Below are 17,021 nucleotides of genomic sequence, written 5' to 3' on the forward strand. Positions count from 1 at the left end.
CCTTGGGCCACAGAAGGGGCTGGCCCAGATCTTCTGTCCCATGCCATCTACAAGGCAGATCTGGGTTGAGCCCCTGGATCCTAGCTTCAGCCAGGTCCTGTCCCAGGGGCGAGCAGGAGATTTCAAGCAGGTGAATGGTAGTCAGCTCTGCCTCTACTTCCCTACTTCTCAAACAAATGCATGTTTTTGGAAAGATTAAAAGGAATTGGGAGAATCCATCTAAAGATGTACCTATGGACAAATAGTGAGCCTCTTCTCAAAGAAAACAAGATTCAAGTAAGGCAAACAAAATATATTTCCACATAGCTTGGAAACTTTGATACGACATCTGTGTTGACTGTCACTTTAATTTACTTTTATCAACTAAATCCAACCCACAAATAGAAGTAATCTTTACCTCTTGCATTTCTGAGGGCCTTAATGGTAGACAAGGATTCAGGACAATGCATTTTTCATCCTAAAATATTATTTATAGAAAATAGTAAATAAATAAAACACTTGGAAGGAAGGAAATAGTAGAATTAGAATAGTAGAATTGCCTGCTTAGAATTTTATGAGTTTTTGTAAGTAAGGCCGGCCAACTGCCCATCCTCTTCAATTTTCTTCTTTTTTTTTAGACTCTTCCACCCATCTCTGAACAGCTGGCAACAGGCCCACGTCAACCTTGGTCATTAACTTGGTGCCACTGGTCTTAACAAAGCAGGAGGTCTGGCTCAGGCTGGAGCCTGCACAGCCATGGCTGACCGTCCCATGGTCATGGAACGTGCATGGTTAGGGTTCTCCCCAAGCCTGGGGGAGTGACTGGGTGCTGCTTACTGAACCCCGTATTGTTCAGCTTTTCTTCAGCCAGCTTGTGGCATGCTCTCTCAGTCCCTGTTTCCCTAAAGCTCTTGTCCTAGGATGGAGTGCTTCTCCAGGAATAGAGGAAGTAGCTATTTACTGGGCTAGCAGCACTCATGATTTTGTTTGTCCTCTCTGCATGCCAAGCCACACCAGTGGGCCCATGTGTGCCCACAGCAGAGGCAGGTGGTGGTGAAGACAGAATGCGGAAGGGCTTCCTGGTGCTGGGGACAGCACTGGCTGCCTCATCAGTGGGCCTCTGCTTTTGAACAGGGCTTTTTTCATGGCATAACCATTTTTCTACTAAACCTTAATTTAGTGCATTCTCTCATTTTTTAAGCTGAGGAGAGAGAGAGAGAGAGAGAGAGAGAGAGAGAGAGAGAGAGAGAAGTGCTCTTCTATCTGTTGGTCACTATCCAGAGGCCTGCAACAGCTGGGGTTGAGTTAGACTGAAGCGAGGAGGTAGATGCTCCATCCGGGTCTTCCCCATGGGTGATGGATCACAGGTACTGGAGCTATTCTTTACTGCCTCCCAGGTGCATTAACAGGAGCTTGAATAGGAAGCAGAGACAGGACTCAAACCCAAGCCCTGTGACACAGGGCATAGGCATGCTAAGTGGAGTCTTACCTGCTGGGCCCAACCTCATTCCTCTTTGCAGTCTCGGAAACATGCCCACTTGCTCTTCCTGCTTTCCCCACAAATTAGACTTGGGCAGCTTTGACCAACTCTGCCCTAGCTAGATGGAGATGTGTGGAAAGAAAACTGGGTGAGAATCCTGCCTTCCCCCACCGAGAGCAGAGCTGCCCTGTTGCACCGGCCAGGGGAGTGAGCATCATTGAGGGAAGCACAAGGCATCTTGGGAATATCCATGGGGGCTGAGCATCTTAGCCTATTGTTGGGACAAGTGCCTGAACTCCCGGTCATACTAGTACATTCTGCACATCTAATGTTGACCTGGTCTTAGAGATGTGAGTGTGGCTTTCCGACTTGACAGGTGCCATTTCCGTGTATGTTGAAACAGCACAAGGTTCTCTCTGGTTGCAGGAACAGCTGCTCTGTTCTATCTCTTTGGTATCTGTCTTATCAAGACAGCCCTAAAAGGTGGAAAGACTCTCTGAGGGCTGTGTAGAGCTGGAGGAATTCAGGGTAGGTGCCTACTTTCTGTGACCTGACATTGAGCCCCTATGGCATGATAGAAACTGAATCCAGGGGGAGATATTTCAATGGAAATGTTTATTCCCTTACAAAAAAAAAAACAGCTGAGATTTCCCTCTCCAGTGTCGAGAAGGGATGTGGGGAGGGGAGGGGGACGGTGTGGCACACTCATCACACACATCCTAGGGTGTGATCGTGGGGTAATCGTGCTCAGGAAACCTCGCACCCTTTCTTCCACTCGGACAGTTCCCTGCCCTCACAGTGCTTCTTCCAGCTTTGCCTGAGAGAGAGAGAGAGAGAGCAGAAGGAACTGTGAGAATCCAGTAGCCACGGTCTTAGATTCATGCATCTTTCACCCAAGGGAGTCCCAGGACTGACAACCACAGGCCCTTTGGCTCTGCTGAGCCTTCCTCCCTCCCGGGATTTCTCCTACTGCTGATCAGCCTCAACAGCAAGGACAGGACCTTGTTAATTGACATTCCGCTGCATGCGTGGCCCCAACAGGCAGGCCCAAGCTGCAGCCTGGGGCTCTGTCCTGGCACAGTGTACCTAGGTGTTGGCCACAGTCCCTGCTCTCCTCCCTGCTGTGCGTTCTCTCACCCCCACCCCCATTCCACCCCCAATGTCGCTCTCACCCTCCGGTCTGTGCACCTGACCGATTTTTCCCTGCCACTATTGCAGAGTGGCTCTTGGTTCTCTGTGCTCATTACACACCCACCTGCCACTGGAAAAAAAAAAAAGCCTCACACCCGGTGGGTGCCATTTTGTCAAGGTCCATGGGCGGTGCTGTGATGAACAGACAGATGCCCAGTGGGCCCTGCTGGGTCAACCATGGCAGCTCAGAAGGATGCTTACCAATAGTTCATGCCCTGGGTGTCTTTGATGATCCTCTTGGCACAGATGATGGCATCGGTGAGATCATCCGTGAGCAAGGCTGTGAGAGGGCAAACAGATGGGCATCAGCTCCCACGGTGTGTATGCCTCAGGGCAACTCCAGTCTGGACGTCCCTAACTTTCGGAACAGCCCTATCGCATTTTGGTTGAGCTTGTTCAGAATCAAAAGGTTTTGTTTTGTTTTAAGGGGCCCTTGCCTATCTTAGACCACCTCACATTCTCAAGGGATGGCTCAGTCCTGAAGTTTAGGGAAGACATGTACACAAATCTTGGTTTGGTTTTTGAATGTCCTAAAGAAATATGCAAGTTGGAGCAGTGCAATGCTTCTGTACATGAACTTGTAAGATGTCTTGATAGATAGCAAATTTTGTTATGGTTTCCTAGTTTGTGCCTTTAAATGGATTTTTTAAATACATCTTATTATTGTTGTTATTATTTTAGAATACAGTTTCAGATTCCCTTATCCCCTCCCCAGTTCCCTTCCCCCCCAGTTCCTCTATATCACTACTAACATATAGTTCTTCATACTCAGTCATATGTTCTTCATTGCGGGCATAGACACTGGCAGAGTACAGTAGCTGCGAAATTGAGACTAACACTCAGATGTGAGGATATAGTGTGGTATGCGTTTCTACTTCCAGACAAAGATGGACTTACAATGAAACTGTTTACTACATCTTGACAATAGGATTCTGGACTCTCTGCCAGAGTCTAAATAGATTTTTATCCAAATTGGATCTTATACATAAGAAGGTTGAAGTCAACTACATCAGTCTTGAACATTATGCCTTCTTAGAGGTTTCATTTGATTTATTTAAAAGGCAGAGTTATGCAGAGAGAAGAAGGAAAGAAAGAGAGGGAGAGAAAATCTTTAAACTGTTGGTTTACTCCCCAAATGCCCACAATAGCCACAGTTGGGCCAGACCAAAGCCATGAGCCAGGAGTCAGGAACTCCACTGGGGTTTCCCCATATTGGTGGCAAGAATGTAAGCATTTGAGCATCTGCTGCTTTCCCAGATGGAAGAGTGGCTCTGACGTGGAATGGCTGGGACTTGAATCAGCACCCGTATGGAATGCCACATTGTAAATCTGGGCTAGACCCGATACGTCACACTCTTCACCTCCATCATGCCGATGGGGATGTTCCTGTACCTTTTCCTGTTCCCCACCCCCAAGGAGACCTCGAAGTCTTCCTCAGCACAAACATGATTTAAAAAAAGGCAAAAAGAGAATCTTCCTTTCCAATGCCTACGCTTCTAAATGCCTATGACAGACACAGCTGGGCTAGATGAAGCCAAGAACTTGCTCCGGGTCTCCCATGTGGGCAACAGAGAGCCAAGCATTTGGACCATCCTCCGTGGCCTCCCAGGTACATGAGCAGGAAGCTGGACCCAAAGCAGAGCACTGAACCACCACTTCTTTATGGGAGCCAGGCTCCTAGCAAAGAGTTCCCTTTTTAAGAGAGAATTGGGTAGAAGTCAACATGGAGGAGGGTTCAGCAAAGCCGACACTGCACGTGGGAGCACACTTGGGCTCAACTTGTTGGAAAAGCAAGGTAGCCAGTGGGTTAGGAACCCACCAGGGGATCCTCTTTCCTGTTATTAATTTCTCCTCTGGATCTCTCCTAAGGAATAGTCGTGACTCTAGACAAAGATTTATTTTACAGGAGCTTCATTTATAAGTGAAAATGGGAGAAAAACTCACATCTAATCACTCTATTATTAGCCATATTCAACTTATAGAAAGACCTTTGTATGGAGTGTCAAGTTCACAGTATTGTGAAGACCTCAGCTACGCGATCCCAATCGCTCATTGTGTTACTTGTTCAAATTCACATAGATAATGGACAGTGTTAGAGTTAAGGACATTTATTCTCTGCGACTTGCTTGAAAAGTTCTGATTGAAAAGCAAACATCTGCAGACAAAATTCTCTGGGCCATGAGAAAAGTTCACCTAAGCTGTCACCTCTTGGTGACAGCAACTGGGTGAAGGTACTAGGTTTTGCTAAGGTTTTGATTAGAGATTGGTGGTGGCTTCCACTGCTCATCCGGCTGCAAGCATGAACAGTAGCAATAGCTGTCACACTCTAAGCCTGCCTGTAGGGATAGCTATAGTGTCAGGCTCAGATTCGGTGCTAGGTCAGCCGTGGCAGCAAGTGCCATTGCCATGGCCGTGCCTGGAGTTCACCACACACAAGGTGGATGAACTAGGATTCACACCCACGACGACGAGTCTCTTTGCATCTATTTCTGCCAGCAAAGAATCTGGGGAAGCAGGGACTCTGGCCCGGGGAACACTTTGTGCTCCTAATGTGCTCACTCAAATACGTCACCCCTTTTCAGCTGCTGATGTGGGAGGTTCCATCAGGCACTCTGGCCTCTGGTCCATGAGCTGGGGCTTCAGTGATGGTCATTCTTTCCAGCAGAAGTGGGATCCATGGGGTTTCACGAGGAGGACATGGGTTGTACATGGCGAGGAGGAACCAGATGTTCTGTTCTGTTTTTATTCCAGGGTCAGATCCACTGCCGGGCTTGTACACAAGCGGCAGGGTATGGATCTGGGGCTAGGATTAGGGGTTGTAAGCCTGGGAATTGGGGACCTTGTGTAAGATTATCAGCCCCTGGGCTTTGTTTTTGACCAGCACTTAGTCACATAATCAAGAGGTTTTGCGAGTGCTACCTGCCAGAATTGATGGGATTTACTGAGGAAATTGAGTAGAGGAAGGAAGGCGGTGGGGGCTGGGCAAGGAAGCTACGGATGCAGCACTGCAGTACTAAACATAGTCACAAGAGGGCAACAGAGGGGAGGAAATGTTTTTGCACACTTGACTTTAGACACGGTTGGGATGATGAGCGGAGTGCTCCTTGCAGTGGAAGTGTTTCTTGCCCTGCCCTCTGCAAGGACAATGAACACTGCTGTGTGTCTACACATTTGTGCATGTGCTGTGAGTGGATCTCATAAGGTGCAGAGGCAATGGGAGGAAAAAGACAAAGGCGTGGGCCTCAGTAGTGAACACACCCCACGTGGGAGTGCCAGTTGGAGTCCTGGCCGCTCCACTTCCAATCCAGATGAGGGGTGCGGAGATCAGAGGCGAAGCCAGTTGGAATTTGTGGGGAACACTTGCACTGTGGGAGCCGGAAGTCTGCATCCACCAGGTATGCAAAGGTAAAACTTGCTAGGAGCTAGAGGGACAGCTGCCATCAGGGGCTGGGCGGCAGCAGAGCTCACACGGGATTTCTGAGCAGGAAGAAGGAAGAGGCTAGCGAGCCTCCAGGACATTCCAAAGAGACCTGGGAGAGCCATGCTGTGGGAAGACTAAGCTGGCCCTACTTGAACACTAGCCAAATAAGACCAAACACTGCTGAAAGTAGCATGTACATTCACCACTGAGTCTCGAACCCAGGAAAAAGTTAGGTCCATACACCAAGAGGCATGGAAATGTGGCTCACGAGAGGGGAAGGGACCATGGACAGAAAGACCTAGAAAACTCAGAGCCAAGTGGATCTGTAGGTAACGTGAATGTGCTCCATAAAGTGTTTGGAAACAGAGTTAAAAGATCAGTTAGTATTAGTTCAAAGAATTAGTTAAAAGTATGTGTGATGGGTCCGGCGGCGTGGCCTAGCGGCTAAAGTCCTCGCCTTGAAAGCCCCGGGATCCCATATGGGCGCCGGTTCTAATCCCGGCAGCTCCACTTCCCATCCAGCTCCCTGCCTGTGGCCTGGGAAAGCAGTCGAGGACAGCCCAATGCATTGGGACACTGCACCCGCGTGGGAGACCTGGAAGAGGTTCCTGGTTCCCGGCTTCGGATCGGCGCGCACCGGCCCGTTGCGGCTCACTTGGGGAGTGAATCATCGGACGGAAGATCTTCCTCTCTGTCTCTCCTCTGTGTATATCTGGCTGTAATAAAATGAATAAATATTTAAAAAAAAAAGTATGTGTGACTGTGTTTTTACATAATTTATACTTGCTTGTGGAGATATCTGACTGTATTAGAGAGAAATGTAAACACAGATACGACAAGATTAAAGATATGATTAATGGCATAGCACAGAAAAAATTATACAAGATCTGAAATGAAACATTCAATTAATGAGCTTGCTAGGTTATGCGTTTTAGAAAAGAAATGTGGGAGAATGGGTGCTGGTTCCATGAGCCCTGGGGGTTGGGGTCTGGTGGGACCTGGGTCACCTGGCCAGTGCCTGGTCTGTGAATCCCAGGGGTGGTAGCCTGGTGAGGGTTGGGTCACCTGGCCTGGGTTCTTGGTCCACCTGAGCAGTGGGTGCCAGTTCCATGAGCTTCATGGGTATGGGTCCAGTGGGGTGCAGGTTGACTGGCCTGGGCCCTTAGCCTACCTCCGAGAACTGGTCCTCCTCAGAGGAAAAGGCAGAGTAGTGGACATTGGCCCAGTTCCACATGGAAGATATGAGCAGTGAGGCAAGGGACATCTGTACCATCCCAGTGGAAGGAGGACAGAACAAATTGGGACAACCACCCCAACCAATGATGCCAGCAAATATCTGGGCGAATGGAGGCTCTGAGGTCGACTATGTCATTCAATAGACACTGAAACGATTCCCTCATACTTCGATCGGTGACATCAACAACATTTCAGAACTGTCAAAAACACCTAGGCAAGACCCTCAGAGTGTGTGTCACATTAGGACCCTGGGTTGATTTAGGGTGGCGGATCCCCATCCCTGGGTACTGGGGTGGTTGGGAGGCTGGATATGGCTTCTCCCCATATCTCCCCCCGCCCTCTGAAACAGAGATCACACGCAGTTTTCCCTAACTGTTGACCCACCCCACTCTCATCAATGATGTTAGTATCATGTAAGGAAATTGAAAACTTGAAAACAATAATCACACCTACTTTTCCCTGACCCTCAGTCCTTCCCCTGATCAACTATGTAAGCATCATCTAAAGTAAAAAAGTTAAAAAAAAAAAAGGAAGATGGGAGAATGTGAAGATAGAGTGAGAGAAGCTATTGGGACTGAAAGAGCAGAGGGAGAAAGTGTGTAAGCCCAGCGTGCCTTCAGCGAGCCTTGTGACAACAGCCATAAGCCAACATGGTTGCCACTGAAGCCCTGGTATTACAAGCAAGAATGGAAGATGTTTCTTTCCACATTTAAGGAGAACTATAAACTCAAGGATCCAAGAATTTTCTTCTGCTGCTTTTTAAGTTGAGAGACAATTGAGAGACCGACAGAGTTCTGAGTCGTTGGTTCACACCCCGTGTGTTCTCAGCACCCAGAGTTTGGAACCAAATTCAAGTGCCCCGTGTGGGTAGTAGGAACTGAAATACTTGACCCAGCACTGTTGTCTCTTGGGTGTGCATCAGCAGGAGGCTGGGCCAGGACCCAGAATGACAAACCCAGGCACCGAGTGTCAGGTGTTGGTGTCCACTGCAAGGCTAGGTGCTGCTCCCTAGAATTTGATGGACAGAGACAACATCCACGGCTCCCATCCAGCAAACACGAGTTAGACACATTTTCAACGCTCTCTGTTCTTATAACTTCTAAAATTAAGCCAATTGTTTTTCATGTTGGAAAGCTACTGGTAGACGTTCTTACAACTTTTCGTTTGTCTTCATGTGTGCCGTTCACACTCTGTCTTGGCTGGGTAGCTGTGACAAGAGCCAGATGGCTTGCAAAGTCTCAAATGTGGACTCTACGGCTTTCTAGGAAGATGGGATGGATGGCAAAGTGACACGCAGCCATATGGTACTTGTAAGAAATTTACTTTGAGGATGAAGGCACCCCAGGGTGAAAATGACGAGAACGGGGGGGGGGGGGGGGGGAGATCATACTGAGGCGATGTGTGCCTGGGTCCCTGCCAGGGGACTGTGCGGGGGACTGGATGGAGCTCCGAGATCCTGGTTATGGCAGACATGTGGGGGAGTGACCCCCGTGAAAGACAGCTCCCTACCAGTCTCCCTCTATTTCAAATAACAATAAATCTAAATGTATATGCATCTATGTAATTAGGTCACGTGACTGTACTTGCACCACAGTTAGGTAAAAGTGCATCCCTGCATGAGAGACACGGCCTTATTTTCTTCCTCCTCAGAACTTGTCTGAGTAGATGTCTGCCTCTTCATTTTATTGGTTCTTTACTTGCCAGGATATCAGCAAGGAGGGAGATGCCGATCACCAGGAGCTCCACACCTACCCTTCTTCGCCTGTACTGTCTGCCCCAATCCCAGGGTTCCTCTGGTTCCAAACGCCCCCAGCCTGTCTGCCCTCCACGTCTCAGATCAGACCCGACTCTCAGGGCGGCATTGTCACACAGTGGATCAAGCAGCTGAGGGATGCCCCCATCCCTCAGCAGAGGACCTATTCAAGTCCCAGCTCTTCTGCTTTCATCCAGTTTCCCGCTAATGCATGCTGGCTCAGGTAGCAGGAAGCTACATCAGAAGCGGAGCAGCCAGGCTTCAAAGCGGCACTCATCTAGCATACGACTTGGCAGGGGTGGCTGAACCCAGGGTGTCATCTGCGCGTGGTGAATGACTGCAGTATAAGGCTTGAAAGGGAGTGCACTTAATTTGTGTTCTGCAGGAAACAGCAAGTGCATTCATCTGTTTGGCACAATTGGCACAGATGGTATTCCTTCAGAGTTTGCAGAGAGCAGATAGTGTGACTGGTTGTCTCTGTACATGTGAGGGTCGTGGCCCTTTCCTCTCAATTGCATACAGGGCTTCACCAGTCCAGCCCTGGTGAGGCTAAGTCACCTGGGAGGAGAACTGCCATATCAGCTCCTGGCCAGGAGTGGACCCATTGGCAGGTGCCTATGCCCTCATCGGTTGGCTGGGCTTTGGGAACGGCAAGGTGGTACCTGAGCAGGCGACATGGCAGAGGTTCTTCTCCTGGGTCTTCCCACGTCGGCACCACGTGTAACTGTTGATCTGGAAGATGCCATAGTCGATGCTTCCGTCTTCCAGGACGGTCTGGGCCGTGGTGTTGTAGTGGCTTTCGTAGTATGCCATACAGATCCCTGAGAAGGTAACAGTGAGGCAGGTGACAGGGCCCGGCTGTAGCTAAGCCTTCTGCGTGCTCCCTAATCACCTCCTCCAGGCAGGCCTGGGATAGGGGCAGGTGGTCACACCCGGGGTGGTACTGCATAAGAGGGAAAGGTGTGTTACAGCTAAGGCTGCACACCTTGCCAACAGCAGAGACTCAGCTCAGCTACACGTCAGGTTCATATCTGTCCCCCATCCCACCCCATGCCAGCAGGTCATCCTAATTCTTGTGCTGGTGTCTGAGTCCGGGACTCGAGGAATGAGGGTAAGATGTAGGAGGGAGAAGTCACAGGCCCAGACAGCAGCCGATGAGAACATGTGAGCCCCCAGCAACTGTCCCTGTTCAGGGCACGGCATGGCAAAACAGGGGGAAGTATGTGTGGCTGTGACCTTTAGCACGCATGGACAGGAAGTAGAAGAGACCAGGAAGGAAGAGAGCTCACAGTTTCCAAGGCTAAAGCCCTCGTAATTGTCCAGGCCAGCCCTTGAAAATATCTTGGCCAGTTTGCAACGAGTGTAGACTTTGGATTCGATGATGGTGGCCAGGCAGCAGGCCAGGGCCAGAACAGCCACAGCCTTCATCCTGAGACCTGTTGGAGCTGAACCTGGAAGAGATGGGGAGGCAGGGTCAGATGGTCTGTCTCGGGACAGCCTGTGAGCGGGTCTGTTACTCTCAGCAGCGTCAAAGCTTGGTGGCTCTGCCCAGTAACTCCTGGTACCTACAGATCTGCTACTAGGGTAGACCAAGGGCAGGGCAAGAGCCTGCCTGGCCCCTCTCCACTAAGTGCCTCTCCATGTGGCCACGGAGTGGTGGAGCCCTGTCTACAGCGAGCTGTTGCGTCACCCTCCAGGTTTCATTTTCTAACTAAAAAATGTTAATTTATGAATATTTGAGTCAATTAATGTTTAATCAATGTATCCACTTTTAATGATTTATTATGTTTGATAATTTTTAATTCCTAAATCTCCTTTTGTGTGGCTTCCAGGCAGAAACCATTAGGGGCATTTTGGGGACTTACATTGTAACTCTGTGAACAGAAAAGAGTAAATAAACAAAATCCAGAGGATGGGGCACCCCGTCTGTGTCTCCAAACAGCAGCCTGTGTCAGGCAGGGGAGATGCCATCCACTCTGAGGCTTGTTGTCTGGGTGGGGAGCTGGGGTTGTATCCCATATGGGCATCGGTTTGAGTTCCGGCTGCTCCACTGCTGATCTAGTTCCCTGCTTAGGACCTGGGAAAGCAGTGGAGGAAGGCCCAATTCCTTGGGCTCCTACACACACATGGGGCACCTGTGTGGAATTTCAAGCTCTAGGCTTTGCCCAGTCCAGCCAAGCCATGACTGTTGTAGCCCTTTGGGGAGTGAATCCTTTCTCTTGTATTTCCCTTTTTTTTTCTGTAGCACCATCTTTGAAATACATTAAAGCAAAAAAAAAAAATTTTTTTTTTCCGAGTTTATTGAATCTCTTTCAATCTCTCATTATCTCATCATTTTTAAAATAGGGTTATTAGGTAACAGATGGAGACAGAGGGATTGTCATTTTGCATATGAATGCAACAGCCAGGGCTGTGACAGGTCTGGGACAGGTCTGGGACAGACCTCAAAACTGGAAAAACTAGAAGCCAGGTGCTCCATCTATCTCTCCCATGTGTGTGGCAGGACCCCAACACCTGAACCATCACCTGGTGTGCCTCAGTGGGAAGTAGCATTGGAAGCAGAGCTGGTCACACCAGGCACTCAGACATGGCAGGCAGGCATCCTGGGGCAGCCCAGCCTGATGGGGCACGACCTCTGCCCCCTCATTCTGCTTTCTGGCTGCATTTCTAAATATGGGAGCATTGCTTTAGCAATCATCTTTTTTCTCCAACTAGAAACGTTGTGCTGGCGTGCCCAACCACTGCCCTTCAGGGGGCTGTCCTTCAGGTCTGGCTCTTCCTGGAGAGCAGGAGAGGACCTCTAAGGCAAGGTCACCAAGGGAAGAAAGTGTTGCCTAGAAGGTCCCAAGGACTTCTCTTTGAGGTAATTTGTCATCCCCACATACAGGTATCTTTCAAAATATTGATGGAAAAGAATTAAAAGAAAATTTGTTTTTATGCCAATAGTGTTTTTAAACTCCAAACTTTTGCCATAGTGTATGTTTTCATAAATTAAAAAAAAAGTTTATTTCATTGATTTGAAAGGTAGAGTTGCAGAGAGAAGAAAAAAGAGATCTTCTGTCTGCTGGTTCATTCTTACATGTCCACAGCAGATAAAACTGGGCCAAGCTGAAGCCAGGAGCTTCTTCCATATATCCCACGTGGGTTCGGGGGTCCATGCCCTTGGACCATCCTCTGCTGCTTTCCCAGGTGCATTAGCAGGGAGCTGAATCAGAAGTAGAGCAGATGGGACTTGAACCAGAACCAGTGCCAAGGTAGAGGCTTAACTTGTCGTTGCTATGCCACGACACTGACCTCCACGACAACTACCTAAATGCACAGCAGCAGCTCCCCTGCTTTCATGGCGCCATCTCTGTGGTCAGGAGCTCATGGGCAGTCTTGTTCCTCTGCACCTCTGGTGCCTTTCATGAACTTTCTGAAGGCTTCTCTGGGTTGGGAAAAGAGGAGGGAGACTTCTGAAAGTCACACAAGGAGTAGGAGCCTTGACATTCATGCATGTTTTTAGTGTCATTTTTGGCCCCTGCCTGGAGAATTCTCAAGATCCTCGTATTTGTTGTTGGGACTGGACTCCTACATGGGCATGGCAAAACTGAAACCGATGCTGTCGGTTGGCCAGGCCAGAGATGACAGCAGGAGGTGACATCACTGAGCAATTGGATAAGTGTATTGGGCATGGGTTGGGTGAATGGGAGGTGGGATGAAGCCCAGCAAGCAGCAGGATCAGCAGGCAAGGGTATGGAGAGTGATATGGGGACTAGGTTTTGCCTGTTTGGTAACACTGTCTGTGACAGCTTTCCCTTCCAGAAATAACGATGTGTAGTTATGCTATAGAGCAGACAGAATACAAAGCCTAAAATCATTGAATCTGACCCATTGCAGAAACGGAAAGTTATTTCTGCCAGGTACAGGGAGGTAGACCAAAGATGAAGACCTGCGGTGGGCTTTGAACAGTGGTCCTAAGGTGCTCTGTGAGCCACCTGCATCCTTATTGTAGTGCTCAGGATTGGTGAATGAGGGTGCTGCTTTCGATTCCGGCTTCCGGGAGGTGATGGATGATGGCTCAAGATTTTGAGTCTCTGCCAACCCACACACAAAACCCCAAACTGTATCCCTGGCTCCTAGCTCTGACTTGGCCCAGCCCTGGTTGGTGCGGGATTGGGGGAAGGACATTTTGAGTGTGAAGCAGCAGATGGGACATTTCTCTTGATCTGTATCTCTCTCTGCCTTTCAAATACATAAAGAGAAAAACGCAAAGCTTGCAAACGAATCCAGTTGTCATGCCTGAGAATCTTATCACAGCAAATAAATCAGCTGAAAACCCCATGGTACTCTTAACAATCCCTGGGCGAAGTCCCAGGGGTGGCCTTAGTTCGTTTTTGGGCCAGCAGTTCCATTGGAGTCACTGAGACCTTAGCAAGAAGACAGACCCCTGGAGGATTGCTGCAGACACTGACTGCTCAGTGGCCCTGGGCAGAGGGCTTGCTGCACTTACTCAGTGGAAGACTGGCAGTTCCCAGGAGTTTCCAGCACCAGCTGAAGGCATAGCTGCTCCTTACAAACACGATCAGAGAGATCAGTGAGGAGTTTTCCTCTACCAAACTGTTTCCTCGGAGCCTCGGACAAAGAAAGATTCTTACCTCTTTATTGCCCGCTGCTCAGAGATTCTAGAACTCTCCTTGAACATCCAGCACACCTGGGTGCTGGGACAGGTGATTGCACTGGGCCTTCCCTTCTCTCTCTCTCTCTCTCTCTCTCTCTCTCTCTCTCTCTCTCTCTCTCTCTCTCTTTCTTTCTTTTTGTCTCATCAAGAGCCCTCCATACTGCACAACATCACCAGGCAAGAGTTCCTCTCCAAGGCGGCAGTCTCCAAAGCTCAACAAAGTCGACCGTGTACTTTAGCAGGTGTCTGTGAAACTGCCCATCACACCACATGCTGGGGTCTCCACATATCAATTCAGAAACATTCACAGAAAAGCTTGGTAGGGGTGAAACTAACACTGAAAAAAATTACAAGGCTTCTTTGCTTTCATTACATTTTTTTCAAGACTTATTTGTGTTTTTGAAAGGATGTATTACAGAGAGAGAATCTTATATTCACTGCTCATTCCCTAAATGTCTGTAACAACCAGAGCTGGACCAAGTCAGGTCAAAGCTAGGAGACTTAAGCATTGTCTGGGTCTACCACATGAGTGGCAAGGGCCCAAACATTTGGATCATCCTCTTTTTTTCCCAGGCCATTGGCAAGGAACTGCATTGGAAGTGGAAGGTGGAGCAGAAGGGACTTGAACCGACAGTCACAGGGGATGCTGGTGTCACAGATGGCAACTTAACCTGCTGTACCACAATGTTAGCCTTAGTCAGTTGTCTACAAAGATGTGATGTAATTCAAAGGACATGTGACAGAGTTTTTAACAGATTTACTGCCAGTTCTATGCCAGATAACAAAAACGAAAGCGTGTTACATACTTTCCTTATAACCTACACACAAATTAATGGATCAGAAGCCTAACAAAAGCATGTCAATCACGTTTCTTATAACCTACACACAAAATGGAAAAACAAGCTGTAAAAGTTTTAGCAGTAAACGAAAGGAAACATACATACAGCCCCTTGAGTTGGTGATAGTTTTTATAATTTTGTAATAGTCAATTTATTTTTATATAACTAAGAAAGAAAAGGAGAAAAAGAAAGAAAGAAAGAAAGAAAGAAAGAAAGAAAGAAAGAAAGAAAGAAAGAAAGAAAGAAAGAAAGAAAGAAAGAAAGAAAGAAAGAAGGAAAGAAAGAAAGAAGAGAAAAGGGGAAGATCTTCCACCAGCTGGTTTAATCCCTGAACGACCATAGTGACCAGGGTTGAGGCGGGTGAAAGCCAGCAGCCAGGGACCAATCCGGCTCTCTGCTGTGAGAATCAAGGATCCAAGTGGTTAAGTCATCGCCTCCCGCCTCCCAGCGTGTGCATTAGCAGGGAGCTGGCTATGTTCAGACCCAGATACTCTGACGTGGGCATGGGTATCCTAACACCCTGCCAAAGGCTTACCCCGGCGATACTGTGTAAGATCCAACACCAAGAACATAATTCATGAATAAAAAAAAAAAGCTGAATTGACCTTGATCTAAGTTAAAGATGCTTGCATTTTAAAAGACACTGTTAATGGATTGAAAAGTTAAACCATGGATTAGGAGAAATATTGGGCCCAGAATATATAAGTCTAGAAGAAGTCAAATGGGCCCAGTGTAATGGCTCAGTGGCTAAATCCTCATCTTGCTTATGTTGGGATCCCATAAGGGTGCAGGTTTGTGACCCGACTGCTTTATTTCCCAACCAGCTCCCTGCTTGTGGCATGGGAAGGCAGTGCAGGATGACTCAAGGGACCTGGCGTGGTAGCCTGGTGGCTAAATCCTCCCTTTACATGCTCCAGGATCCCATATGGGTGCCAGTTCGTATCCCTGCTGCTCCACATCCCATCCAGCTCCCTGCTTGTGGCATGAGAAAAGCAGTCGAGGAAAGCAGACCCAGAAGACACTCCTGGCTCCTGGCTTCGGATTGGCTCAGCTCCAGCCTTTGAGGCCATTTGGGGAGTGAACTTCTCTTTGTTTTTGTAATTCTGATTTTCCAAGAAGAAAATATCTTAAAAAACAAACAAAAACAGATGGCTCAAGGCCTTACAACCCTGCACCCATATGGGAGACACAGAAGCAGCTCCTAGCTTTGGATCAGTTCAGCTCTGGCTACTAAGGTTACTTGGAGAGTGAACAAGCAGATGGAAGATCTGTCTTTTCTGTCTCTCCTTCCTCTGTAAATCTGCCTTTCTGGTAAAAATAACTAAATCTTAAAAAAACGAAGAAGACAAATGACCTCGTGAAAACTGGGAAAAGCCACCTGGCATCACCTGGCATCGTCGCTGGCATCAGCTGATTTGCTTCAATTCTTTTCACCCAAGGAGTAACGAATTACACTTCAGCGAAATGAAAATGGTGACAACAAAGCCAGATGTATTGCAGAAGAAGAACAGGCCAGTCGAGATGAAAGTGGCCACCTTCCTAAGATGACTGGTGCTGGGCCATGATGCTCTTGATTGACATTTGTGATTCACCTGTGGGCTATCTGCGCATGTACTTCCCCAGTATGTATGGGGAGGCCCCCAGGGGGTGTGGGTGGGGCAAAGCATCAACGTTAACTTTGTTACAGCAATTATATAAGGAAGCAAGGTCACTGCAGTGTCGAACTGGGTCTCCTGGTGCATGTACCATATGGATTGAGTTCCCATTTTCTCAGAAAAATGTTAAGCAGAAGTGACACGTTGAAAGTGGAGTGTCTTAGGTGGGCCTGGGCAGAGAGCGGTGTCCCTGCTCACACATAACTTTCTGCCCCACAAACTGAACAGACACATTGACAAAGCAGGTGCACACAGGTGGCAGATGGGTACACGTGACAATGTCAGCATCATTTGTGGCTCAGGAACATGTGGGCGACAGACCATAACTGGGTGTCACTTCACTCAGACAACACCAAATGATGCTGGAGATGTGCAATCACAACAATCTTCATTCAACACTGGCAGGCATGCGCGTTAGTGCAGCCACCAATAAAGGAGCCGAGACTCGATAGAAGGATTATCAAATCACCAGATGATTTTAGAACTAGAATAGAAAAAAAAATGCAATACGAACCTAGAGCATCTTGCCCGAGTTAAAAGAAAATGAGAAGGAAAAAGAGGTTGGGGTAGTACTGAGGGATAAAGGCACAGCAAAACCAAACTGCAAGAACTCCCCAGAACCAAAGATGAGACCATCGGGGTAGCAAAATAAATCACTATAGTCTTAGATTGTTACCCAGACAATAAAATGACTGTGAGCACAGAGTGATGTAAACTCAGGACAGAGTAAATAAATACACGGGGGAAGGAACAAATCTGACTACAGAAGAATTCCAAGTAATCTACGTAGATAATCCTCACCCAGGA

At 48.1% G+C, this 17,021-nt stretch overlaps 1 protein-coding gene across 1 annotated transcript; it reads right to left on the minus strand.

Moving 5' to 3' along the window:
• Positions 1-2,173: 2,173 nt before the first annotated feature.
• Positions 2,174-13,672, minus strand: LOC101520229 (lysozyme-like protein 1). The gene is made up of 5 exons (XM_004599009.3): positions 13,553-13,672; positions 10,350-10,511; positions 9,723-9,881; positions 2,852-2,930; positions 2,174-2,276 (listed from the first exon to the last, which is right to left on the minus strand). The coding sequence occupies exons 2-5, from the start codon at positions 10,486-10,488 to the stop codon at positions 2,207-2,209; spliced, it is 447 nt and encodes a 148-aa protein (XP_004599066.1). The 5' UTR covers positions 10,489-10,511; positions 13,553-13,672; the 3' UTR covers positions 2,174-2,206.
• Between the last annotated feature and the right edge of the window lie 3,349 nt (positions 13,673-17,021).

Source organism: Ochotona princeps, chromosome 10 (genome assembly GCF_030435755.1).
Source record: "Ochotona princeps isolate mOchPri1 chromosome 10, mOchPri1.hap1, whole genome shotgun sequence".
Lineage (NCBI taxonomy): Eukaryota > Metazoa > Chordata > Mammalia > Lagomorpha > Ochotonidae > Ochotona > Ochotona princeps.